Source organism: Centrocercus urophasianus, unplaced genomic scaffold (assembly GCF_019232065.1).
Source record: "Centrocercus urophasianus isolate 14NV4802_14NV808 unplaced genomic scaffold, USGS_Curo_1.0 seq_1, whole genome shotgun sequence".
Lineage (NCBI taxonomy): Eukaryota > Metazoa > Chordata > Aves > Galliformes > Phasianidae > Centrocercus > Centrocercus urophasianus.
Window position 1 is genome coordinate 1,587,102 of NW_024884141.1, and position 25,813 is coordinate 1,612,914.

Consider the following 25,813-nt stretch of genomic DNA (forward strand, 5'->3'; position numbering starts at 1 on the left):
GTAGGGGATGGCTGTGCCCCAAAACCAACACAGCTTTGCAGGCTGGGACACCAGAAATCAAAAAGCTCTGCTAAGTTCTGTTTGGTTGGCTGTACTCCTCCCTTCTGGAAGCTGAACTTCCAGCTGCAGGCTGTGCTCTGGGAGCAGCATCCAGCTGCTCGGGAGCTGCTGAGGGTGCCCTGGGCACTTCTCTTCAGGTTCCCATTTCTTTCAAGGCAATGAAAAATTGGATCAGAGAGCCCTTCCCTTGCTTCTGTGCATTCAGAAGAGGCAGAAGGTATTTTCTCCTCTCCTTTTCCCTTTGTGTGTTATAGAGCAATAGAATACCCCAAGTTGAAAGGGGCCCACAAGGGACTGCAACTCCTGGCTTGACACAGGACCACCCAAAATTCAAAGCTGGGGAAATGTCACTTTTTGTTTAACTTCCCATAAGAGGTGGCAGTAAATTGTGTGGCTTCATCCAGTGGGTGGAGTGGGGATGGGTCAGCATGCAGAGTTCTCCAGACCTAGTCCCCACTACCTGGAGCAGCAGAGAAAGCAGTCACACCTTTCAGTGCAGCTCCTTCAAGGGTGTTCTGTGTAAATGATAGAAATGAGTGTCTGGGGAGCCGGGCAAGGGAGAAGCAGGGATGGGGACACCCAGAGGGAGTCTTGCCTTGCTGCAGAACTTGTTAACAAAACTTTTCTTTCAGGGGCTTTTCCCACCAGGCCAAGGAGCCACGATTGGGGTTGACTTTATGATTAAAACTGTGGAGATAAATGGTGAAAAAGTAAAGGTAGGAACATGATGGTTTTCATTATAAACTCATATGGTGGCACGATAGTTTGGCTTTCTTGCTTCAGCCCTCCTGCTGGATCTTAACAGCGGATCTCAGGATCTTAACAGTGAACCTGCTGTAAGGAAGAACATGGAAAGGGGAGATCTTGCAAAGCTTGTCTCCCACTTTGTTGAGTTACAGACCTAAGAGGAGTGATGAGATCGCAGTACTGGTGCTTTGCTCAACAGGTTGAAGTGAGCTTTTTTACTCTCCAAAGTGGGGTGTTTGCAACCAAATCATCACCTTGTCCTCTGCTACCTTCAGAAACTAGCCAGGGTATCATTTGGCAAGGAGATGGGTGAAAACACACTGGGGTCCAAGCTAATTCTTTACTGGGAGCTGTGGTTCAGTTCCAATACCCAACGATGCTGACTGGTGCTTCTTAAGTCATATGAGATTTCACCAGAGCTATTGTGGTGTTCAAGACCTGTGAAAAGAGTATGAAACTCCTGTGTCACAGAATCACAGAATCACAAGGTGGCCGGAGTCCCTGAGCTGCTCCTGGAATTATTTTTCCTGTGTTAAATACCTGTCCATGAGTATTGAGCTGAAGAACACAATTTTTTTTCCCTTGCTGCCTTCAGCTTATCTAATGGTGAGCGCGTGGGAGAGTGGCAGCAGTGTGACAGTGGCTGGATGTGAGATCGAGACCTATCTTTAGGCTTGTGGGAGTGGTGGGATGGAAACAGTGCACTTAGGCAAATTTTCAGTCCTGCAAATTTTTCCACCTGTGTTTTAGTGCAGAGTTTTGGTGTTTGTTGTTTTTTTTTTAAGTAGAAAGTCATGGAAGTGGAAGTCAGTTTTAAAGGCACTTTGCTGCTTGAGTAGCTGTACAGACTTATGGCAAGTGATGGTCCTTGACCAAGAGACCTTCCAGCCTGAGCAGGTGGAGGATATCATCTAGTCCAACCCCTGCTTAAGCAGGCTCTCTAGAGTCGGTTGCAAGAAATGAAATTGAGTTCATTTGTACCTTACCTACCTGCCATAATCCAGCTGTCTTGAGACCCTCCTGGTCAATGGAGGAAGAAAGGCAGTTTTGGAGGAAGGCTTTCCCATCTGCTGCAGGCAGTTCCCTTCCTAGTTGCCTCTCTGCTGCCATCTGTGTGTCCTGCCGGTGCAGATGGAGCCCCAGCAGCTTTGCTTCTGTCTGAGGTCCAGGTTTTGAATGACTGAAGTTAGTGGAAGTCACCAACGTTGAGTCTTGCCGAAAGGCAGAAGGATTCCTGTTTGCCTCTTGCATTAGTGCAGGCAGGGAGGTGAACTTGTAGATGAGGTTTTCTGAGTAAGCAGTGCTAGTAAGAATCAACATATAATGAGTGAGAAAAGCAGGGATGACTCACAGCATGGAGTGGAAAAAGTGACACCTCAGTGCAGTGAGGCACTTCTGTGAGCTCATAGAGCTGTGCCCAAGCCATGAGTGCCTCTGTGCCAGGCAGCGTCTCCTGCAAAGCCACTGAGATCCACAGCCATGCACCAAGAAGGTTTTCAGACTTACGAATAAATTTCTTGGAAAAATACTCTTTAGCTTTTAAAATTACATTGTAAAGTCAGTGGAGAGGGACTTGCTAGCTTGAGTCATATGCAGGACATTTCATGTGGAAGGCTGCTAAGGGTCGCTGGTAGATACCCCAGGACAACACTCAGTTTAGGGATTTTTCATCTATCTGATCATTTCTGACAGAACTAAATACACGTGCAGCGTGTGCTCTGAGGGGCTACACGGCTGTGATAGTAATTGCAGTGCCAGTCATCAATAAACATCCTCACCACTACAAACACAAGGCTCTGCTGCATGCACCTGTGATCCTACACACTTCCCCATGTGCAGAAGGCTCAATGTACATGGAAAATGCTGGGGCAGAGGGAAGCATCAGCTGCCTCTCAGGAGATGAACATCCAGGTAACTTCTGCAGGTGGAGTCAGCCCTGGCCAACAACAAACCATCTGCCACTTTTGATTTCCAGTCTTACCTTAAAGCAGTGTGGTCAAGCCTTTATCTGCTCACAGACATTCACAATGAGTGCAAAGCATTTATCTACTAAGTGTAACCACTAGGCCAATCTGTAGGTATTTTTTCTGGGAATTAACTGGACAAGAACTGCAACAAAGTTGTCAGTACTTCTTCCATCTGTGGAATTAGGAGGCTGGTTTGTTTTGAAGGGAACTCGTTGGCTATGCCTAGAGATTAAGCACAAGGCTGCCAGGAGCTGCAAGCCAGCAACAAATTCCTTTCTCTGCAAAAATGTACTTTTTCAAAATCATACCCCACATCTGAAAGCTGCTAATGAGGGCTCTTGTTTCAAGCTAATGTATTTGTGATGAGTAACTGACATAGTTTGACTTTGGAACTGGGCTAGAATAAGGCTTCTTCTGTTGTGGGCTGCTGAATATGTGGAAAAAATCTCAACTACTTTTAACTTTTTCTTCCCAAACTACACAGGGTTCTGTCTGGAAATCAGCCTTCCGCATATTTAATTCCGAAGAGGGGTGCTTAAAAAGTAGAAACTGAAGCAGAGCAATGTGCTTTTATGCAGATATATGTTCATTTTGAATGCTTATCTTTGCTGCCTTTTTGAAAAGTTGTGGTTTTGGTGACAAACCAAAAGCTGTCAGAGGGTCAAGTTATGAAAATGGTCCAAGTTCGATTCATACAGGGAAATGAATGTTGTTTTTCAGGGCCTGGAGGGCTTGCCAAGCAGCGGTTCAACTCATGACCTCTGAGCTGTAGTGAGGGATCACACTGATCACGATGGGAAGGGAGACAGCCAGCAATGGGGTGGGACCTCTGAAGGAAATGTGTTGGATTCCCTAGATGAGCCTGCAAATCCGAGCTGGTGGTTTCCACCCTCCAGTACATCATCTCGGGTTAAATCACTGACTCTCAAAGCTCGAGGAGAGGCTTTCCTGTGTCTGTTGGGACAGACCCTGCTGGGGGTCGGACCGCAGAGCAGGAGGAGACTTTCTGCCCGCATCGCATAGGCCAGCAGCTCTGTCCCCATGAAAGCCCTGTGAGCGCTGTGGGGGGAGTCAGCAGCAATACCAGCTGACTTTGTGCCTTGCATTTCAATCTGCAAAGGCAGAAATGGAAACAAAAAAAAAGGGCTGGGGGATGGGAAGCCAAAGGGGAGAAGAGCAAAGCACTTTCTCAGCAGTGGCTGTACCCTGAAGGCGTTTAGGTCAAAACAGCACTGCTAACAAAAAAAAAAAAACAAAAAACCGCAACCAAAAAGCATCTTTAAATGATGTTTTTTTCTCCTCTCCTTCTCGTTGTGCCAAAAGCTGCAGATCTGGGACACGGCAGGACAAGAGCGGTTCCGCTCCATAACACAGAGCTACTACCGCAGCGCCAACGCCTTGATACTCACCTACGACATCACCTGCGAGGAGTCCTTCCGCTGCCTGCCTGAGTGGCTGCGCGAGATCGAGCAGTACGCCAGCAACAAGGTCATCACTGTGCTAGTGGGTGAGTGGCCTGAAGGGGGGCGAGCTGCCGCCTGGGGTGCTTGGTGACAAACAAGTGGCGTCTGCTTGATGCTTGAAGCGATGCGGCAGGTCTTGCTGCCCTGCAGAGCTGTGGGTTTGTTTGGGTCATTCCTCCTGCAGATGACCCCAAGGTGCTGATGGAGTTGTTCAGGACTCTACAGCTGTTTGCCAAAGCATAGAATCGTTAAGGTTGGAAAAGACCTCTAAGATCGTCTAGTTCAGCTGTCAAGCCATCCCCACCATGCCCACTAACCATGTCCCCCAGTGCCACATCTCCATGGCTCTTGAACAACTCTAGATGTCTCAGCCAGCTCCCTGGGCAGCCTGTGCCAATGAGTTATCACTTTCTGAGAAGAAACTTTTCCTAATGTCCTATCAGAACTTCCCCTGGGGCAACTTAAGGCCATTCCTTCTTGTCCTGTCATTGTTACTGGGACAAGAGGCCAACTGCTACCTTGTCACAGCCTCCTTTCAGGTCTCCCCTGAGCCTCCTCTTCTCCAAACTGAACAGTCTCAGTTCCCTCAGCCACTCCCAGTAAGATTTGTGCTCCAGATCCTTCACCATCTTTGTTGCCCTTCTCTGGATGTCCTGTCTCAAGCCTAATGCTACTTCATGCAGAGGTGGATAATTCCCATGGATTGGTCCCATAAAGCACTGAAGCATTGGTTGTGTAGCTCTGCAGAGCTAAGAATGGGAAATTATCCCTTGCGGCTCCCAGGCCAGATCCCTCTGTGTAATTGAGGATCTGCTCAAGCTGGGGATGTGTGCAGGCTGATACTCCCCACAGCTGTGGACAGCAGAGTCTTGGCTCAAATGTGGAAACTAGCTCAGGATGCAATAGCAATCTTAGCATTCATGGATGAAGCAGAGATGAAAAAGTGGGTATTTTTGCGTGGATTTTAGGGAACCTAAAAATAAATACTGAATGTCATGTTAATCTATAGCAGCTTCAGCTCAAGCTGAAACAGACCTCAGGCCATCTGTCTGCTACAAGCAAGGTGAAGGGTTACCCATGCTTCTCCATGCTCTGCTTTTATATACCTGATAGTCCAGGACTTGACTTTTAAAGGCCCAAGAATATATACAGAGAAATGGAAACGTAACCTGGGTAAAGCCAGAAAGTTTCATACTGCAATGCCATTATTTCTTTAGTTGTTTGCTGCTTACAAGAAAAATCTAGAGCATTATAAAATATGTTCAATATGTCTTTAAAGGTCTTTTGAATTTTACATGCCCTGATAGTATTGCAAGTGAGCCTTGGGATTTAAGGAGCTTCCATGCAAGAAACTCATTACACTATATAAGAAGAGTATGGCTCATGTACAAATGGAACAGAAATAATTAATGACTAGCAAATGTATGCATTAATTTTTAGGGAACATTAAGTTAATTATCTGTATCTGCTGTATGAAATATAAATGATGAGTGCCATAGCACCCACTTTGAAGATGGTAACACCCATTAACTGCTTTGAGTGATAATTTGTTTAGAACTGGTAACTTCAGTGTATAGAGTGGGTCCAAGACTTCTTTGGTCAGAAAAGAAGAGGGGTGTTAGATGGAAGGAGAGCAATGGGAGGTGGCTCGCCAGTGGAAGTGCAGCCTTGTCCATGGGTTCTCACACCAGCTCCAGGACAAGGCTGGGAGAAGTTTCCTCCTGAACCTGCGGAATAACTGGACACGGCTCTCCACTATCCTGTGTTTCGTTATCTTCCTCATAAGATTAATTTATGGCCCAAGGATTGTGTTTGAAGTGAAGTGGTCAGTAACAAGCTATAATCATATCAGATCTTTGTTGGAGATGTTAATCAATCCCTTGATAAAATGAGCTCTAGAGGAAGGGGCTGGTTCCTTGCCCTGCCTTGCTCCGGGAGCCCCTCAAGCCCATCCATGTTCCAAGCCAGACTGCTCACAGGTATATTTAATTAAAGTAGGAGAGCACTTTCTGCACCAGACTCCCTTAAAGCTTGTAATGACATGAGGAATATCACACTTACTGTCTCACATGCTGTAATTGACAGTTTAAGTGCTCCTCAGAGCCAGAACAGGGGAATTTTCAGTAGATATTAAAACGGAAGTCCTTTAATGTCAGTTGATAGCAGCAAACAAATGCACTGGTGCTAAATTAAAGCTGACTGACTTGGATGTTCACAGAGCATGTTCCATTAGGTGAGCTGATATTGAATGAACCCAGACCCTGAGTTGGGGAACCAATTATTTGAAAGGGAGAGCACTGAGTTTCACATCAAAAGCACTGTCCATGCATATGGAATTATTGAATTGTTTGAGTTGGAAGGGGCCCTTAGAGGTCCATCTAGTCCAACTGGCCTGCAATGAGCAGGGACACCACAGCTCCATCAGTGCTCAGAGCCCCATCCAGCCTGACCTTGAGTGCCTCCTCAGATGGGGCATCCACCACCTCTCAGGGTAACCTGTGCCGGTGCCTCACCACTCTTATTGTAAAAACTTTTTTCTTATATCCAGTATAAATCTCCCCTCTTTAGGTTTGAAACCATTTCCCCTTCTCCTGTCACAACAGACGCTGCTACAGAGCCTGTCCCATTCTTTCTTACAGACCCCTGTTAGATACCAAAAGGAAATAGGTACAGTACCAAACTTTTCCTTACCCCAAACTTTTGTTTATTTTGTTTTGAAAGTCAAATTAATTTCCTCTCTACAATCTTTCACCAATGCAGGTAATAAGATTGATTTAGCTGATAAGAGGGAAGTCTCCCAGCAGAGAGCAGCGGAATTCTCCGAGGCACAGGACATGTACTATCTGGAAACCTCAGCAAAAGAATCGGATAATGTGGAAAAACTCTTCCTGGACTTAGCCTGCCGGCTGATCAGAGAGGCACGGCAGAACACCCTGGTGAACAATGTCTCATCCCCCTTACCAGGAGAGGGGAAAAGCATCAGCTATTTGACTTGCTGTAATTTTAATTGAAGAGCTGGCATGCGATTCCCCATCCGCCGTGGACCTGAAGATTTTTCGCTAGGATTTGTCTCCTCAGAGGGAATTCTGCCTTGACCCATCTGACTTCCTCGCAGTCAGGTCGCAGACCTAGAAGCATGGCAGGCTGACAGCTCCAGCTGCATGGCAACGTAGCAGAATATAACGTGGTTCACATTTAATTTTTCTTGCAGTCTGTGGAGTGGGTTAGGAGAAAGGAGAGTTGCACAAGAGCTTCATGTGATGCAGAAAATGAGCTATTGCGTTTCCTTCTGGGGGAGATTAGAGCAACCTCTCTTGGGGAAGATTTGGAAGAGGTCAAAATCTCTTACAGAACAATGTGTTTGTTCCTTTTTAAAAGAAGAGAAAAACCAACAATGAGCACTGACCCAGGACTACGCTGGCAATCATCCGGGCTGCCAGCGGAGTGAATTCTTGGGATGTGTATATAGCGTCTTTGTGGAGGAAGGTGTTTGAAATAGTGATATGTCTCTCATCTACACGCACTTTCATGAACATGGAATAATTGAAAAAAAAAAGTTATGTATCTCAACATTTCCAAACAGCAGTTTGAGAAGGCATGGATACAGCTCAGTTGCTCCCTTTGGTGCTAGCAGTTCAGCAAATATTCCATAGACCAAATGTAGTTTTACTACATTGCTGTCCTCTGAATGTGTAACCTAGACTGATTAAGAAAAGAACACTAATAAGCACTGTTCATTAAAATCTCATTACCTCTTTTTCTAGGCCTGAACATAGCAAGAAACATCTGTGCTTCTTTGATACCCACTGCAGGATGAAAAGACTTCCTGGAAGTATAATAAACACGTAACTAAGAAAATGTCCCTCCTCTAATTAGTAATGTCCAAAAGTGAAAAATGCCTTGGGAGATGTTTCTGGTGGAGCAGAAGAAGGGCACCACACATGACCAAAATGTTTTGTGTGTGCTGATTGTGCAGAAGGGTTCAAAGAGAGCACAGTTCAAGTGGCAGCCTGCAATATGTCTGCATTAAAAATAAAGCTTGTAGATAAAGTTCCTGCTGGAAAGGCAGGCGTACAGTTTTTGTAGAGATTTTCTTTTTTTTTAAGTGCTAAATGGAAATAGCAGCAGGTTACATGTGGCATCGTCCTGTGTCTGACCCATCTGGCGACCACATGATGGAACTGTTCTCTGAGAAGCTCTGGAAGGCATCTTCTTGACCTCTCTGCTAGCGTAGCTTCCACATGCAGGGCTGTAGAGTTGTTTAATTTACTTGATGTTTAGTGCTCTTAATTTCAGACTCCAGCGTATGTGTAACTATTTAGGCAGTTTCTATCTGCAAAGCCCCTGAGTGGAAGCATTATGGAATCTGTATTACACCTCGAGTGCCATATGCGAATGATGCAAATTTACACACTGACTTTAGAGCAAAATTGGAATATAATGAATGTGCACGTGGAAGATGATTTTTAGAACTTCGAGTTCAGTTTAGCTGATCCAGGTATATCTCTCTGGACAATTACATGGCTGTGACATGCTGTAATTTAAAGTTAATCACTTTAATCTCATTTGGCATTTACTGAAGGCTATAACAGAGCTTTTGTATTGACGTAAAAGCTGCCAGTAAGTTTCTCTTAAAAATAATAATAATAAAAAAAGAGAAGTAGCATTTTAAAATGCTTTTTTCACATTTTCCCGAAAGGATTTCTTTGGGTTGTATCATGGTGTGCCTTTGATCAGTAATGGTGATATATGTATTTGAGAGAGAGGGGATAGTTGTATATGGCCATTTAAAATATTTTCTTGCTAATTTTACGTCACTTTCTTCTTTTGTGATTAGTGCTAAAGATGAAGAAGTAGAAATTGTGGTACAAACTTGCTTGTTATTGAGGTAAGACTTTGCAAAGTGCTGCTGCAGTCATTAGATGTTGGGGAAATATGACCGATGCGCTGGCCTGCACCGGTCCTTTTGGTCTCTGCTCATGATGTCCTCCAGAGGATTTAGAAAGTTGTGGGACTTCATGGCTGCTGCTCTTCTGAGTTGTGTGGTACAGCTTACAAGAGCATTGTCTTTCTTGAGCGTTCCCCAGCTTGCCAAACACAGCCTGATTTGAGCTTGTTCAGACCACCCAACACAAACAGCTGCTTCTGTTTATAGCAAGACCCAGGGTATTACAGGTAAGGTAACACTCGAGTTAAAAATCAATATTACATTTAATTTCTAAAAGCTTTTACTCCCCAGATGTTGGGCTTGATAGCATATAATTGAGAAGAAGGGCAGGGCTCTTTGGTCAAGTGAATTGAGGAGGAAGGATGCTACCCACTGAAATACTGGTGGGTTCCTCAGCCTGGCTCCCAAAACCGTCAATGCTGGGCAGGTAAATCTTGTTGAATATCAGTATCAGTGCATTTTCAAATGTTCCTTGCATCATTCTGGAAGTTGTACTTTAACACATCATCATGACTGAATGAATCACATAGCAGAAGCTGCTAACGTTATTTTCTTGAGAATTCTCTTGGAGGTTTCCAGAAGGCAGAGTCTCTTTTCCAGTCTTTTCCTAACTTGTAGGTGGCTATTTTGGAGGCTAGCTACCTAACTCCAAGCATTGGTTCTTATTGCTAGCAAATCTTTGTGCAAGACCTCCGGCTCCAGACAGCAGTGTGCTCTTGCAGAGATGTGTAGAGCTGTGGTCGGGCCAGTGTTGCGTCTGACTTCTCCAGGGACAAATCTGAAGTGATTCCTTTCAAAGTTAATTCTGTCTAGACTGTTAAGAAATTGAAAGGAAGCAAGGGTGGTATGTTTGATTTTACAAGGCAATAAGCCAAAGCTGTAGCTTGAAACATGTTTCTTTTTTCTGCAGTTAACAAACACAGTACCGGTTCAAGAGGCGATGTTTTATTGCCGCAGCATCTCTGCAGCAGTAATTTTTCTCTACCTTCTAATATCCCTCTGGGACATAAAACCCATCTTTCCACCTAGCACTGAGGACTTATCTTCAAATCTGGTCCTCCGCTGAAGGCTCTGCAATCAGAAGAGGAGCTTTTTCAACTGCTAGTAACAACATATATTGTAGCAGATTGATGAGAGAGTGGAAAAATTAAAGGAGATCTAAGAATACAAATCCCAGTTGTCTGACAATCATCTCTCCGACTCTGACCAGCACCTAGCTGGATGACTGGGCTTTGGAGAGAGCTGACAGTGAAAGCTTTGTGATGCTCCTGGTTTGAGTGCCCAAAACCCAGAATTGATGTGATGGGCCAAATTTGACTGGAAATGTTCTCCACTGTCATGAGAGCATGGCTTTGCTTTTGGCATAGCTGCTAGGTTTTGATGCTTTTTTAGGGTGGTACTCTCACACTCCTGGTGTAATCTTCTTAGTTCTGGGTGAAAAATGGGTATTTATAGTAGTCCCCCAATTAAACCTTTTCTTTAAATGTTTTAGCACATTGAATAGCTTCAATCAGAAGCCAGTGTTGAATGGTCAATAGGTTTTTGTTTGCTCTTTAGCAAACCTGTTTGGAGAGATTTCTAAAAGCATCTCCTGAAAGCTAGATGGTCTAAGTTCTGTTATCCCATTCAGCTGTTGATTCCATCAGGATGATGTTGGGTAAACCACTGAGTATTCTGTGCTTCTGCTCACTCTTTGTGAGGTACTTCCATCAGTATTTTCCTTTAGGCATTTACTGTAATGTGCTGGGAGAAGCCATGATTCTCCTCTGTTCTTATTCAAGTTCCCCACAAGAGAGAGAGTGCTGGGAAAAAAACAACCAATGTCCTATCTGCCCTTCAGAAAAAGTGTTTTGGTGGAAGAAATGAAATTACTGGGTGCCTCTTCCTACCTCACATCTCACTTTGATGCACAGGTAAGTCGCTTGAGCTGCAGTGGGATATTGTTTGTGCTGAATGCTAAATGGCTTTGTGATCATTACTTAATGAAAACCACATGTAACGAGTTGTCAGACAAGATGCTTTGTTCTTTGCTGTAGAATGCGTGAAACAGCTCTTACAATCTGCAAGCCTGCTGGTGCTGTTTGTCTTTTTGGAAATAGCTGTATCAGTAACAGTGGGCTCCTGCTAGTCTACATTTAGTGGCTAATGGCTATTGAATTCCTTCAGCATCGGTAATAATAGCCACAGGCAGAGGTTGACACAGCAGACAGTGATTTGAAAAGAGGGAAAGTCGAAATTAGTGATGCAGAAGCATTGGGGGTGTACACAAGTGGGACGACATGCTTTCCCCAGCTTTTGCTGGCAAGGGCTGCAATTAGTTATAGTCAAACCCACTGGGTTTTGCATTGTTCCTTATCCCAAGGGACTGCTGTTTGTTCAGCTGCTTTTCCACTTGTCTTGTCTTTCCAGCATGAAGAACTGTCTGTAAGTCATGCTGAGACGTTGAGCTGATGTAATTTCTGTAGTTGGAGACTGACTTCACTTGGGAAACAGGTGAAATTCTCTAGCTATTAAAATAGGCTCTTCAAACATATGGGATGCACAGTGTTTTGGGGGTGCCATCGTGGCCTGACAGGACAGGAGATGCTGACATAGAGAAAACCTCTCCTGGATGTGGGGCATGCTGGGAAAGAGCTGTGCAAAATGTGAGGTGAAGAGATGGTCTTCCTCTTGGGATTTCCTCAGTTCGGTCCTCTTCAACAACACAGTTGTGACTTAGATTTTGATTGCTCTGGATTTTAATAAGGGATGCTTTGAGTTTGACTTACCTGAGATTCTTCTGCCTTATTGCTTTCAGTATCCAAGAACCCAATACCTTTGTACCCAGTGCTCCCCCAATGTCTATCAACTGGAAGACCTTTTTGAGTGTAAAAGAGTTTGTATTGCTGGTGAGCACACGTGGAAACTCATAAATATTGGTATTGGTAAGGGCTCGCCTGAAAACACATTGGAGCCAAAGAAAATACTCATTTCTGGTGTTACAGAATGGCTTAGGTTGGAAGGGACACATCCAATTCCAACTCTGGGCTGTGGGCATGTTGCCACCTACCCTCCAAGCTGTTCTTGGGCACCTCCAGGGATGGGGCACCCACAGCTTCTCTGGGCAGCCTATGCCAGGGCCTCACTGCCCTGTGAGTAAAGAATTTCTCCCTGCCATCTAATCTAAATGTTCCTTTTTTGGTTTAATACCATTCCCCCTTCTTCTAACACTGTCAAAGTGAAAGGCTAGTGAAAAATGTCAGAATTTGGCTCTGAAGCCATCCTCTCTTGTACCAAATATGTCCTCTTGTTGATGTGAGTAGTAATTGTTCTAGTTGCTGTTCACAAAGAAAGGATTGACATTTTGAAGGACAGAGCTGTTTCCTGATGGCAGTGAGCAGTGGGGAGCCACTCGCTTGGCTTCCCACAAGTGACCAGAGCATCCTAAGGAAAGCAGCCCAAAGGGAACCAGTCTTTGAAATGCAGTCACCCACTTGAATTGTAGCTGAATGTCCCATAAAGGTTACAGATCTCCCATCTGCCTCCTTTTAGGATTTATCTTGGCTGGGAAAACAGACAGCAGGGCCTGCTGCCTTGCTCTGACTTACCTCGCTCACAAGCTGATAGGACCCAAAGCCTCCTGCTGCCAGGCATGCTATATCTGGCTGAGATGGATGGCCGGCTGTCATCACCCAGGGATGCGATCGCACCCTTTCCCCTCTTGTGAATGAGCTGTAACTTAAACCAGGAGTAAAAAGTATGCAGAGTTAAGAGTGCTGAATTTTTTCCTCCAAACTGGGAGTCATGGATCCAGATTTTATCATGCCCTTCCAAGTATGGAGGAGGTTAACTGGGGGAAGATAACACAGATATAGCTGAAAATGAGATGACAGTGACCAAATTATGCTGGAAATTTAGCTGGAAATCAGCACCCAGATCAAGCTGTGGGTGTCCCTGTTTGTTGCAGAGGAGTTGGACTAGATGGCTTTCAAGGGTCTCTTCCAACTCAAACTATTCTGTGCTTCAGTGAAATGTCAGTAATGGATTGTTCTGGGTGTAGGAGTACAGCAAGGGTTAAAAGCTCAGCTCTCCTGGCCGTGGATAAACAAGAGCTGGCTGTGCTGTACTCGGGTTGTTTTCACATTAATATCAAGCTATTAGCACTTCCTGGATGTGATCGTGTCCTTTGAAGCCATTCTCCTTTTCCAGCAAGTTCAGAAGATAATTTTAGCTCTGATTAGTGCTATAATTAAATAACTGAGTCCCAGGCAGAGGCAGCAGGTGCCATCCATGCCACTGCTTTTTCCACCACTCATCCTGGGGGAACGTTCCCGAGGATGTGTGTGTGAGCGCACCGCAGTGTTGTTCTGCAGAGCATCTCCTGGAGCCCGGCCTGCTTCACTTCTGCTTGCTTGCTTTCTTGGCTGTTTCCTAATGTTTGTGACTGTCCCCTCTGTGCTGTGTGGCCTCACCAGCACTGCGTCACAACATAAGGACATTAAACATCCACAAAGGGCTATGGTGATGGGGAAGGGTCTGAGGGTAAGGTATATGAGGAGCAGCTGAGGTCTGCGGTGCGCTCAGAGCAGAGCAGGCTGAGGGGAGGCCTGATGGCGGCTGCAGCTCCTCACAGGGAGCAGAGGGCAGCGCTGAGCTCTGCTCTGTGTGACAGCGACAGGGAACGGCATGGAGCTGTGACAGGGGAGGGCAGCTGGGGGTGAGGGAAAGGGTCTGCACCACAGGGTGGTGGGCATGGAACAGCCTGCCCAGGGCTGTGGGCACAGCCCCGAGCTGCCGGAGCTCAGGGAGCACTGCACCGTGCTCTCAGACATTGGGTCTGGATATTGGGTGGTCCTGCATGGAGCCAGCAGTTGGGCTTTGTGATCCACATGGGGCCCTCTCACCTCGGGATGTTCATTTCTCTATAAGTACTCTTACCCTTTCAGAGGATGTGATCAAGGGCTCTGGTGTCACATGAATTCAAACGGAGCGCTGGAGGGAAAAACAGCTCCTTAAGCCAACATTCTGGGGGAAAAAAGGCCACCTAATGAGAGCAGGGAGGAGATGTGGTGCTCGTTGCTTGCTGGCTTTGAGCCTCTCTCACTCTCTGGATTCTAGAGGAATAGTTTGCAATGTGCAGTTTTCAGCATAATGAGATGCGCCGCAGCTATGTCACATCCCTTTCATTCCCCACAGCTGTTTACAAAAGAAAAACAAATAACTCAGCCTGCTGGGATGGGAGCAGCTGCAGTCACTCAGCTGTCAGTGCAGGACGGGCCTCTTTCTGCTCTGCTTTTATTCCCACTTAACTCTGTTCTGCTCCGCACATTCGGCTCTTCTGTGAATTTGCAGATTATGAGGGTTTTTTCCCCAGCTGCCTTTGATCTGAACAGAAAGACTCACCCAGATCTGCTTTGAATCCATTAATATGTTGAGTAGGCATTTTAATTTTCTGTTTCCTGGCTTGTTTCCCTTTGTCATGTAACCGAACTGACAAGTTCTCCGTACTCTGCCTCACGTTTGGCTTTTTAAGTCTAAAACGTTTTTCCTTTCCTGAAAAGCTATGATAATTCTTAGTGAACTTATCAAGGTGTTTTCACTTCCATAAAAGAAAAACTGCATTGCTCTCAGTGTTGATTACTACCAAATCAATCCTGGAGCACTTAATTCTTTTTACACCGTGAACAAAATACATTTTATACCATCATCTGCAGCTTGAATTGTAGTTCAGAAGCCTGCTGAAGCCCTAAAAGCTGCATTTTGTTTGCAGCTTCCATGCCAGTGAAATCACAGCATTAAAGGAATTTCCTGGGCTGGAGCTTTTCCCACACATTTGGCTGTCTTGCAATGACCCGCTGTCTTTTCCCCCAACAATTGTGAATTTAGCACAATGTACAGAATTCTAGCAAGAGCCCTGATTGCTCAAACGCCCTGAACATGTGGCCAGAAGGATGAGGAGCGGACACACTTCTTGCTGATCAAGCACAACCATTTCAGTAGAGAGAATGAGCTGCTCTCATTCAGGCCCTTGATGTTGGGTCGCTGGGACAGCACTGCCTTTGGGGAGGGGAGGTGTTGGAGGTCGCCAAACTGGGAATAGTGGCCTGTCAGAAGCATTGAACCTGTCCATTTATTTCCAAGTTCCTGTTGTCAAGTGTGGTACAGTGGGGTTGAGAAAGGAATGTATTTTGGATGACTATGATGATGAATGTATGACGCTTCATGTTTATTTGTAATGTCCTTTTTATACTTAGAAATCGCTGACATCTGTATCTCTATGTAAATAAATGTTTAATCCTTTCCAGCTGGTGTTTTAAGTATCTGATTTGATTGATTTTTGTTAGCTTTGATCTGCAAAGTTGCTTTTAACATAGATACGAGACAAAATGATTCCCTTTAGGATGTGATTTAATTCAGATCTACAACCGCTGAGGATTCTGCTCGAGTTCAGCACCCCGCAGTACTCACAGCAAGGGCAAAGGTACAGCTGTCATCCATGGGAGCGATGTCCCTTTGCACTAGAGCAGCAGCAAGGAATGTGTTCACAGTCAGAGCGTTCGCAGCGGCGTTGGATACACCAAAGAAATGCCCATGGCAGTCACTAGAGGGTGGTGTTCGGCAGAGGGAGCATCCATACCTGGAGTCATTGCAAACGGGCTGCTGGTCCAACTCCTGGGTTTGCATGGATGGAGGCCACGTTTGAGCTGGCTGATGTTCTTTGTCCTAGTATTTCGCTCGGTTTGTAATGCTAGTTCTTCAGCCCTCACCTTGCTCTTTTCATGCCCACAGCTGGACTTCCCTCATAATCAGCCTTTCTTGGGTGGAGAGAACCCCCACTGAGCACACCTTCCACTTTAAGCCTTCAGCCTTTTGGTCAGCATACAACGTTTGCACTCAGACTCATCCTGTGGATCAGATGTCTCCCTTCTGCTCACATTTGCACTGAGAAATGAGCTGTGAAGCTTGAAGCCACCATGTGTCTTTTATTGCCTCTTCCACTGACTTTGAAGGTCTCTCCTTAGTAAATGGCCGGCATGAGTGCTGGGCCATCTGCTCCGTGTTTCACAAGGAAGCAATAAAACAAGAAAAGGTATTTGGAGAGAGAAAAGTTGCTGCAAGCTTCTAGGTAGGAACTGGAAACGCAGGAGGAATACAAAGGCTTCCAACAACAAGAGAACAACCTGCACAGGGGGAGAAATGCTCCATCTTCATGCATATAGATCCTCCCTCCAGAGCACCTCTGCCCAGGGTCTGACACACTTGGGACTTTTTGGCCTCACTGGTGTGCAGCCCTCCTGCATAAAACAGTAGGCTCTGACAGCTCTGCATTCGTTTCAGCGGTATCTTAGAGACAGTTCTATCTGAAATTCTAGTCTTGATTTATGGCTTTCTAATCTTAGGGAATCAACCATGGACTTGGTATTTGCTGGGTATTTTTTCAGTTTCATTGCCTTCAGAGTTGAACGTGCTGTATTTCATTTCCTCCCCTCTCTCTCCCCCCCCCCCAATTAAATCATATCAGCTTGTACCAAAGCTATTGCTTACCGTAATACGGGGATATATTTACCACTGAAGAAACAAAGTCATGCTGGGTGAAACATTTCATGCCAAGGCGCTGTCAGTACACAAAGCAGAAGTTCTGGCAGTGGTTTAGTGCTAGATGCATCAGATCCGGCATATCACTCCACTAAGATCAGACCCCCGTGGTAAAGTGGGTGTTTGTCCAGTTCATCACAAGCAAGCATTTAAAGAGCCAGAGATATCATATATCATGCAGGAGGCTGTAGTTTTAAGCATATAATTTATTGCTTAGGATACCAATCTCTTAAAAACTCTTTCAGCAGTGCCTTCCCTGTGCTGAGTGATAGCAGTAATGCTTTCTTTCCCTTCATTTCTTCCACATAAGATATAAATTCATTGGCCATTTCCAGACAGGCTACATTTCCTCACTCTTTTGAGGAAGAGTGGATGCTGAAAAACACCTCATCTACACCCAAACTTGAAAAAAATGAGACTCACACATTTACATAAGTCTTTATTGCATTGTTCATAGTTGATTAGCAACAAAATAAAGTAACTACAGAATTCTCTTCTCCTCATCTGCATTGTGCAAAGCTCTGCAATAAATATCATTAATCTTAAGAAGACATATGCCAAAAAGTATATAAACGATACAACTGTTTTCAAATAGTTCTTTCATCCAACTCAGTCCTCCCAAAACACAGTAACACAGCATAGAAATATCCTTTTTTTACTGTTTTGACTTATGGAAAATAGGGCTCTGTGCTTGGAAGAACAACTCAGGAGACCAGCCTGTTGCCCCTTCCATTGAAACCCTTGAATAATTTGCACGTGAGCTGAGATTCTTTCCTTCTGAAGAAGAACAGCTTTCCAGGACTGTGTCACTTAAAAACAAAGCCTTGGCAATACCTGCAGACACAGGAGTTGCTAGAACCGTGGCTGTATTCACAGAGCTGAATCTCTCACTCCTGAAGCACACGTCTTTTTCACTGTTCTCTTTGCTTCCAGAAATAGGGTTCCTGTCAGCATGCTCACAGGACAATTGTGAGTGCCAGCTAACTGGTTTTATGCTCAAAGATGCAGTTGGTTTAAATCTCCTGTTTGCAGATGGAGGGATCCACTCCTCAACACTGGCAGGTGACTGGCTGTTACAGAACTGCTGTGGAACAGAGCTCTTACCTTCTATGTCTTTACTGCTGCTCAGCCTTTCACGTTTCACTCTCCTGCCAGTAAGCTGCTGTAACAGAGTGTTCTGAAAGGAAGATCTAGATCGCTTGCGTTTGGAATGGATTTTAGTGGGATTTTCAGAGGTGAATACAGTGACAGAAGGGCTGTGTTCCCCAGCAGGCCGCAGTTTTTGGAGAGGTTTTGCCACAGGAGTTGACTCTGAATAAGGAACAAAGTCTTGAGCACTAAATGTATTGCAGTCCGAATCATAAAAGGAGCACGTTACTGGTGTGCTGTGCTTACGAAAAGCAAGCGGGGTTCTATGTAGGGAGGATGTCTGCTTTGAACTGTTACAGGAAACATCTCCAGGAAAAAGCACCAATTTGGGAGTTGTGACCTTTTCTGTTGAAGGATCTTCCTGTATCAAAGAGTTACTTGACTTATTTAAGGATTCTGCAGCTTTTGCTCCCTCACCTGCATTCACATCAAAGAGATCAGCAGAAGCATTGTAGCTTCCTTCAGGGCAGCCCCCATTCCATATCACCTCTCTCTTATTTATACTTTTGAAAGCATTTTCACGTAGCTCTGTCAATGGTTTTATTTCCCTTCCACATATCCTTCTTATAACACTGGGAGTTGCTGGACCAGAGTCCCATGCCCCTGTGAATGTAAGATCTTTTATTTGGTTTGGTATACAAGAAGAATTTTCTTTATTTTCACTACCAGATAAACAGCTGTCTTGTACAGAATGCACACAGGTAGCTCTCTTGCTCCTCTGTAAACAAGTTTCTTCATGTTCAGCAGAACAATGTGGGCTGATAAAAGAACAGGCTGACTTTGAAACTTTAGCACTTGCTTCTTTGGAGTGTCTGCTTCTTTTGGAAGCAGAAGTCTCAGATGTTACTTGCAGGGACTTTGATGGAGTAAGTAGATGAGAGCGAGGTATAAAGCAAGACGCTCTACATTCCTTGTCATCTGAACATAAAACACTACTGAAAGAGTTATGCTGTAACACCTCATCACTTAGAGGGTTTGGACTGGCCTTTAGACAAGCAAATGATATGCTCTCCCAGCTGTCTTTCTCTGCTGATGGCAAGAACTTCCCTGATGCTTCAGGTAAGGCACCAGCTGCTGGGGTTTGCCTGGGATGAGATTTGTTATGATTTATACTCAACTTGCTGCTTTCAAGAAGGCCACATTTACCTACGTCAAGATTAGGTGATGTCACAAAACTCTTATATTCTATTCTGGCTAAAAATTCATTTAGGCTTTCTGAGAATGGGAGCTCATCCCAAAGCATTGAGTCTGCCTGAGATGCTCCAGTTAGATTTACACAATTAGAAGCTGAGGTATGTCTCCCATAAAAAAGCAACTTCGGGGATTTTTCTTGGCAAGAATAATTTCCACTATTAGTCTTTGGGTAAATGATTTTTGATCCAAAGTCCAAGGGATTTTCTAACAACTGGGAACTGTTTTGAAGTGAACACTCAGTCTTTGAAGAAGAAATTCTCTCTAATTTATCAGTGGCAGAGATTCTGTCAGCTTGACTAGGCTGTGAACTTAATTCATTTTCCTCTTCTTTATTCCCTTCCTTCACTGAAGAGCTGCAAAACTGTGAATCCAAAAGAGTTTGATTGTTAAGGCTTACACTACATGATTCTACAGACACAGGCCTCCCCTCTTCTTCATGCTGTTCACTCACCAGCTTTCTCACTTCCACAGAGGGAAAATCTTCTGCTGTTACCCAAGCAACAGATGAAGTCAGGCTGAAGGATTGCTGCCAGGACCCTAAAAAACTTTCTCTACCACTAGATTGAACAAAACAGGAGTTTCTGCTCAAAACAGACAAGCTGCTGAGTTCACTGACAGATTCATCTATCAGAGCTGAAGATGCATCAGGTAAGTATGAGCTGTTATTATTGTTCCTGAATTTCACAGACTGCAGGAGCCGACGGAAGTAGCTGATGACAGTAAAGCCAGTAACAGCAGCATTTGGCAGGAAGATCTGGCAAGCTGTAAGGTTTTTTGTACCTCTATTAATTCTGGAACAGTTTTGCAAGATGCTGCTGGCAGCAGAACACGCTCCATCTTCACTTCCAAAACCCTGAGGAAGGAAAGAAAAAAAAATAAAATAGTATAGTGCTTTGTTTTAAGACAGAAAAAATAATTAAGGCATGTCTTCTAAGTCAGGATTAAATGTAGGTCTCCCTTTTTAGTCAGAAATGCAGGGAATGGAAAGCAAAACAGTCTGTCACACAAAGCATAACTCCCTGAGAAATAAGTACTGACAAAGGCTATAAAGGGCATCACAGTATGAGGCACTTTCCTCACTGCAATTATGCAGTTCTGGAGCTAGAAAAATGACCACAAATTCTAAGGAAGAACTTCACAGAAATTTTCCTCCTCCTGGTAGGGCAGTGGGTGCTCCAGGGCTTCCTCCAGAGCAGTTCTGTGCCAGTGACAGCTGCTAATGCCTGTGCTCTTCTTTTATCTAGGAGGCACTGCACAGCACTTGAAGCAAAACATTCTGGTACCAAGTACATGACTTGGCAGCTCAGCTAGCAAAGCCAGCGTGGTATTCAATATGTGCTACCTCAACCTCTGGTATTCAAGAAACATCTAGGTGTTGTACTAAGGGACACGGTTTAGTGGGGAAATACTGGTGGTAGGTGGATGGTTGGACCAGATGATCTTGGAGGTCTTTTCCAAGCTCGGTGATTCTGTGATTCCATTAAATGGAAAAAAAAACAATGACAACTTTTTTCCCTCAGGTTTATTTGGAGCAGAGTATTTCAAAGATGCAATTCCTTATATCACCTGCTCCACTCCCCAAAGATAGTGGAGGTGGAAAATGGCATTTAAATCAGAGAAAATGATCCAGTGTTTTGAGAAGAGGATAAACCACCTTCTAGCTCTCCCTCAAAGTCTGGCAATGCCAGAGAAGACGAAAGCTGTCTTCAAATTCAGCCATCCTCCTACTCCCTGACTGCAGGGTGCAAAGATCGAGGCTGAAGGCTGTTAGCCAAGGACAACACCCTTCTAGTTGTAAAGCTTAAAAGTAAAACTTGCCTTAGAAGTCAATATAAATGAAAACAAAAGCAGTATATTATATTGTTTCTAATTTTTATCTGGGAGAGTGCAACTACATGCACAACTGAACGTGATACAGAGATGTTATAGCCAAAGGCTGAACAAATGGCCTTAGCATAGGTGTTCAGGCCATGTGTGCAGATGAGTAGCAACAAGGCTACTGATATGCAGAATTATTTCTCACATCTTTAAAGGCATCAAGCAGAGAGGCAGTGAAGGCTCCAGTAAGAAACTTAAGCCATAAGGTCTTTGAACTTCCACTGCATATGCATGCCAGGAGAAGAATCTCAGCTCAGGCTTGCAACCATTGGAGATGAAAAACACTTGTGCCAGATAGGATTTATAATATGAACAACTCTCAAGAGCACCACTTGAAGTGAACTTAAAATACAGCTCCCATGTAAATATTACTAAGAACTAATATTCCCAAGTCTGTTAAACACACGGACAAACCATAAATGCATATGCTGAGCAGTGTACTTTATCAGCATTTTTGAAGACTTAAATCCAGAAATGTTAAAATGCTGCAAGGTGATGCGTGCATTTCCCTACATTTTAGAAACCAGGAGACAATGCAGCATGGAAAAGGTGAGGCAGTGCTTACAAAGAAATCTGTTTTATGCTTGAACTGCACGTTTTGTTTTGCTTCTTTTTTTTTTTTCTAATATCCTGATTGCAAGGTGTTACTGACAGGCACAGGAGCTGGAGTTACAGAGTGATTCCCATACCCAGGCCCCACATTTTCTCCTCAGAACAACAACACCCAAAAAGATGTCTTGTTTATGGCTCCAGTTGGATAAAAGCTAATGAAAAACTCAATACAAGAGAGTAACGTGGATTAAAAATTACCTTCACTCCAAATATAAATCTTTTTCCAATGAAACAGGTTTCAACTGCTTGAACTAACACTGCTGGAGATGCAGCTTTGTTTGTTTCTCCTGACAGCTGATTAAAATCTTGAATACACCTTGAGTAAAAACACACAGAGAAGTAATGCACCAGAGGAAGCCTTACATAGCAGTTCAGCTGTAGTACAGGTAGGTCTGCAGGTAGCTACTGTGTTAGCATCAACTGAACAGAATGAAACGGGCAACTGTGAGCCTAAAAACTGTTCAGTTCATTTCATCTACTGCGATGAAATAAAGTAAAACCGCTGTTATGGTTTATTATACATGCAACTTTTGAGTGCTCCTCGTGTGTCTCCAATTTTTGTGTCAGCACAACTGCACTAAGGGACATGGTTTAATGGGGAAATGTGGGTGACAGGTGGATGGCTGGACTGGATGATCTTGGAGGTCTTTTCCAACCTTGGTCATTCTATGATTCTATGATTTATGTATTACAGTGCTGTCATATATGCTGCTATTTCTTGTACATCCTTTCTGCCTACACATTTACAGAGATGGCAGCATCTATATTAAGATATGCAAATAGTTTTGGTGCTCATGGTAGAGCAGCAATCTAGCATGAAATGGCAACCATCGAAATATTAATTATATTAATATCAGAATTAAAAAGTATTAATCTGTGACCAAGTGATAACAAGAGTCAATGGGAAAGAACATACAGAAACAAGCAGTGAATCTATCTGAGTATCTTACTGCAAGTTTCAATATCAGAAAGTCTTGTAATGTGGGTGGTCAGGCTCTAAGGATAAACAGCTTTTCTTAGAAGTCCCTCATTGCATAAGGAATACCTGTTTTTTTCTCTGATACAACGAGCTTTACACCTTTTTCTTAATCCAAACTGTAAACCAAATCAACAAGAAAGAAACAACAATAACAACCCTAAAGCTCTATGTTTACCAGAAGAGTTTTCTTCTGAAAACTTGAGGAAAAATTATGTTTATCTCCCTGGAAAAGGCAATTTACTTTTGATGAAGGAAACTCCATATTGTCAAATTTAGGAGGCAGCACCCAAGCAAGAAGCCCAACCAATCAAACTGTGAAACTTAAGTTGTCTTCAATAGGTCAGTAGAGGATCTTTTACATAGAAGTAATCCATCTCAAAATGCTTTCAGGAGGAAACCAAACTTGAGCACTTTCTCAAGGTGACTGGTACCTGGGAAATGCTGGCAGGAAGCACTTCAGCAGCTTCTTCCTACTCACCTCCCCATCATCCATGCTCATCTTAAATGCTTTTCGACTGAAGAAAAAGCAGCAGCTGTATAGCTAAAAGCAATTAATTCCTTACCTCTGCAGATTTCCTGCAGTGACGCCAAAGAATGGATCTAAGCAACTTCCAAACACAGTAATGTCAAACAAATCATTTGTGTCAGCAATCTTTAGGGACAGTCTGTATCTGTAGCCTGCTTCTTCAGCTTCACCTGTGCAGCCACATTTAAGACAGTTAAACCTACCAGAAAAGAGTGAAAGAATAAAAGAAGACTGAATACACGAACTTCTGTTAGTCACTGCTGAGATAAGAACTTATCTGCACTTGTAAGTACCGGTGAAATATTGGGTCAAATATTCCATTACAAATTTCAGGATTTTTTTTCTCAGTCTTTATCCTTTGAGGCATTAATATTTAATACCTAAATTCAATAACTAATTCAGTACCTAAAGGGAGCCTACAAACAGGAGGGGAGTCAACTCTTTGAAAGGGTAGATAACAGCAGGACAAGGGGAAACGATTTGAAGTTGAAGGAGGGAAGATTTAGGTTGGATGTCAGGGGGAAGTTCTTTAAAGTGGTGAGGTGCTGGAACAGCTGCACAGAGAGGCTGTGATGCCCCGTTCCTGGAGGTGTTCAAGGCCAGATTGGATGGGGCCCTGGGCAGCCTGGTCTAGTATTAAATGTGGAGGTTGGTGGCCCTGCACGTGGCAGGGAGGTTGGAGATTTGTGATCCTTGAGATCCCTCCCAACCCTGGCCATGCTGTGATTCTGTGAATATTGCCATTAGCTCATTAAGGGGCCTGTGTTACTACAGAATCCCTATAGCTTCTTTTACGGATTAAATGTTAGCCTGATGTCAATACAGAGACACAGTGGGCTCAGAATGACCTCTGGGGAGTCACTATGGATTCCTTAGCATCTGTCTCTGTTTTGTCCTCTTCTGGAATTCTTTCTATAGCTTTAGTGTAAAACCTAGGTTTAAATAGATTACAAGGAAACAGCTCAGTTGCATGTTCACCTTCAGCATGTAAATCAATAGATATTCTTACTTTGCACAGCCAGCTCCTTTCATTTTGTGCTGATATTCACTGATTTATTCCTCCTCTATGCATCATTAATTTGACATAACAGCGGGGAAAAAAATGAAAGCTTGCATGTTTCTGGACACACAATAAGCAGAAGTGTTTTAGAAGACTGGACAACACATTGAACATACAGAACAAGAAATAAAAGGTAGGATTTGACTTACAGAGGCTTTCAGGTAATGCCTTCTAACCTAGGAACAGCACAGAAGAACTGAGCTGCAAAGGATGCAGTTGGAAGCTATTAACACACATCATTCACTCTCCTACACTGCCTTTCAGTATTGCATGGCACTTAACACAATGGAATCCTGATGCATAACCATCTCCAAACTGCTGCAGGAATACAAAGAAACCCATGTAGTGCTAATTTCAGATATTCATGCTACTTATCATTGATTTCTTTGATTGTTCAATTATTGGTAACGTATTGTTCAGACCTGAGACTTCCCAGGCCTCTCTGACTGTTAACAGGGCACATGGGATACAGGACATACCTCCTGGAGTCCAGGATCAGCCTCGACAAGCAGCTCTGACAAGCAGGGTAGATGAAGCAAGAGTTCTGGACGGAAATTACAGAGGCAGCCAAGAGTCGTCTTGCACTACTCATGTGCTCGCTGGATCACCTGAAACAGGGAAGCCAAAACGGCTCATTGAGTTCTCATGTTCTGAGATGTTAATACAGACTGCTTTTAACTGGGTTTTCCCAACGCTTTGAAAGGCAACCCTCGGGAAACAAAGATCTTTGTGAACAGCATCCCCGTTCAGACACGTACCCCCAGCCTTAACCCTTCAAAAGAGATGAAGATACATAATAAGAAGCAAACATTCAGGAAATGTATATAATGTTCCAGCTAAATCATTAGACTTTAAAAAAAAAAAAGAAAGAAAGGCCACATAAAGACCATAAGCCCTATAAAAGAAATGCTGCTCAGCTGTTCCCCAGGGCAGCTCTTGCTTTAATGATGCTCTTTATGATACTGGCTATGATGCAACTCCAGATCCGTTCAAGACAACGTGGCTTACATGGAAGAAGACTCAAGTGTCAAACACAGTTGAGCTTCCTTTGCTTCTTACACCCTGAGATGGAGTGCAGCATTTACGCGTCCCCACGGGTTATACGAGGGGATCCCTTCAGAGCCACACGGACAACACCCCCACCTGCCACGCATCCAGCAGCGTCTGCTGCCCTCTGCCGTGCAGGAACGAACACACGCCTACAGACTTTACGCTGCCGTGTTTACCTTAGGGCTGTGTCACTGGAACGAGGGCTGCGCCGCCACCCCGGCAGCCCTCAGGGAGGCACGGAAAACGAAGGCCAGAATGCGAGCGCTGTGCCCGTGCTGCAGCCTCGCACGGAGCTGCTCCGCGCTGCCCGAACTCGGAGGAAAACCCGGAAGACGGAAGTGGTTGGTTGGTAAGGGCCGTTGCTAGGGGCGGGGCGATGCGGCGCTCATCCAATCACAGGGCCGCTCCACTTCACGAACGAGGAGCTCATCCGCAAATGGGAGCGGGCATGCCGATCAGAGGGCGGATCACGTGCTCCAAGCAGCCAATCGCTGTCTTCTCACAGTGCCCAAACTTCTCCTGTCACGCCTGCCACCTCAGTCAACCAACCGCGAGAGAGCGCGCGAATTAACCGCAACCGGTAACCAATCGGAAGCCCGGATCGC

At 44.4% G+C, this 25,813-nt stretch overlaps 2 protein-coding genes across 7 annotated transcripts in view; one reads left to right on the top strand and one right to left on the bottom strand.

Moving 5' to 3' along the window:
• The window catches only part of RAB30 (RAB30, member RAS oncogene family), a 47,069-nt gene extending 31,601 nt beyond the window's left edge, over window positions 1–15,468 (top strand). The window contains exons 3-6 of one of the 5 annotated variants that reach the window (XR_006167398.1): window positions 693–776; window positions 4,098–4,281; window positions 6,998–11,678; window positions 14,935–15,468. Coding sequence is in view for 1 of the 5 variants with exons in the window: in XM_042810617.1 (XP_042666551.1) it covers window positions 693–776; window positions 4,098–4,281; window positions 6,998–7,248 (519 nt within the window). In the remaining 4 variants the exon portion in view is untranslated. Of the gene's footprint in view, window positions 1–692; window positions 777–4,097; window positions 4,282–6,997; window positions 12,934–14,934 lie in introns of those variants that run through there. The other 4 variants (XR_006167414.1, XR_006167390.1, XR_006167404.1 and 1 more) reach the window with 4 other exon arrangements.
• Window positions 15,469–16,946: 1,478 nt separating this feature from the next.
• Window positions 16,947–25,488, bottom strand: DDIAS (DNA damage induced apoptosis suppressor). Of its 2 annotated transcripts, XM_042810493.1 has the most exons (6): window positions 25,385–25,488; window positions 24,638–24,766; window positions 23,136–23,297; window positions 21,792–21,909; window positions 19,555–19,956; window positions 16,947–19,464 (listed from the first exon to the last, which is right to left on the bottom strand). In XM_042810493.1, the coding sequence occupies exons 2-6, from the start codon at window positions 24,748–24,750 to the stop codon at window positions 17,416–17,418; spliced, it is 2,844 nt and encodes a 947-aa protein (XP_042666427.1). In that variant the 5' UTR covers window positions 24,751–24,766; window positions 25,385–25,488; the 3' UTR covers window positions 16,947–17,415. The 2 variants fall into 2 exon arrangements, with proteins under 2 accessions (XP_042666427.1, XP_042666346.1); XM_042810412.1 differs by having other exon boundaries at window positions 16,947–19,956.
• Window positions 25,489–25,813: the final 325 nt, after the last annotated feature.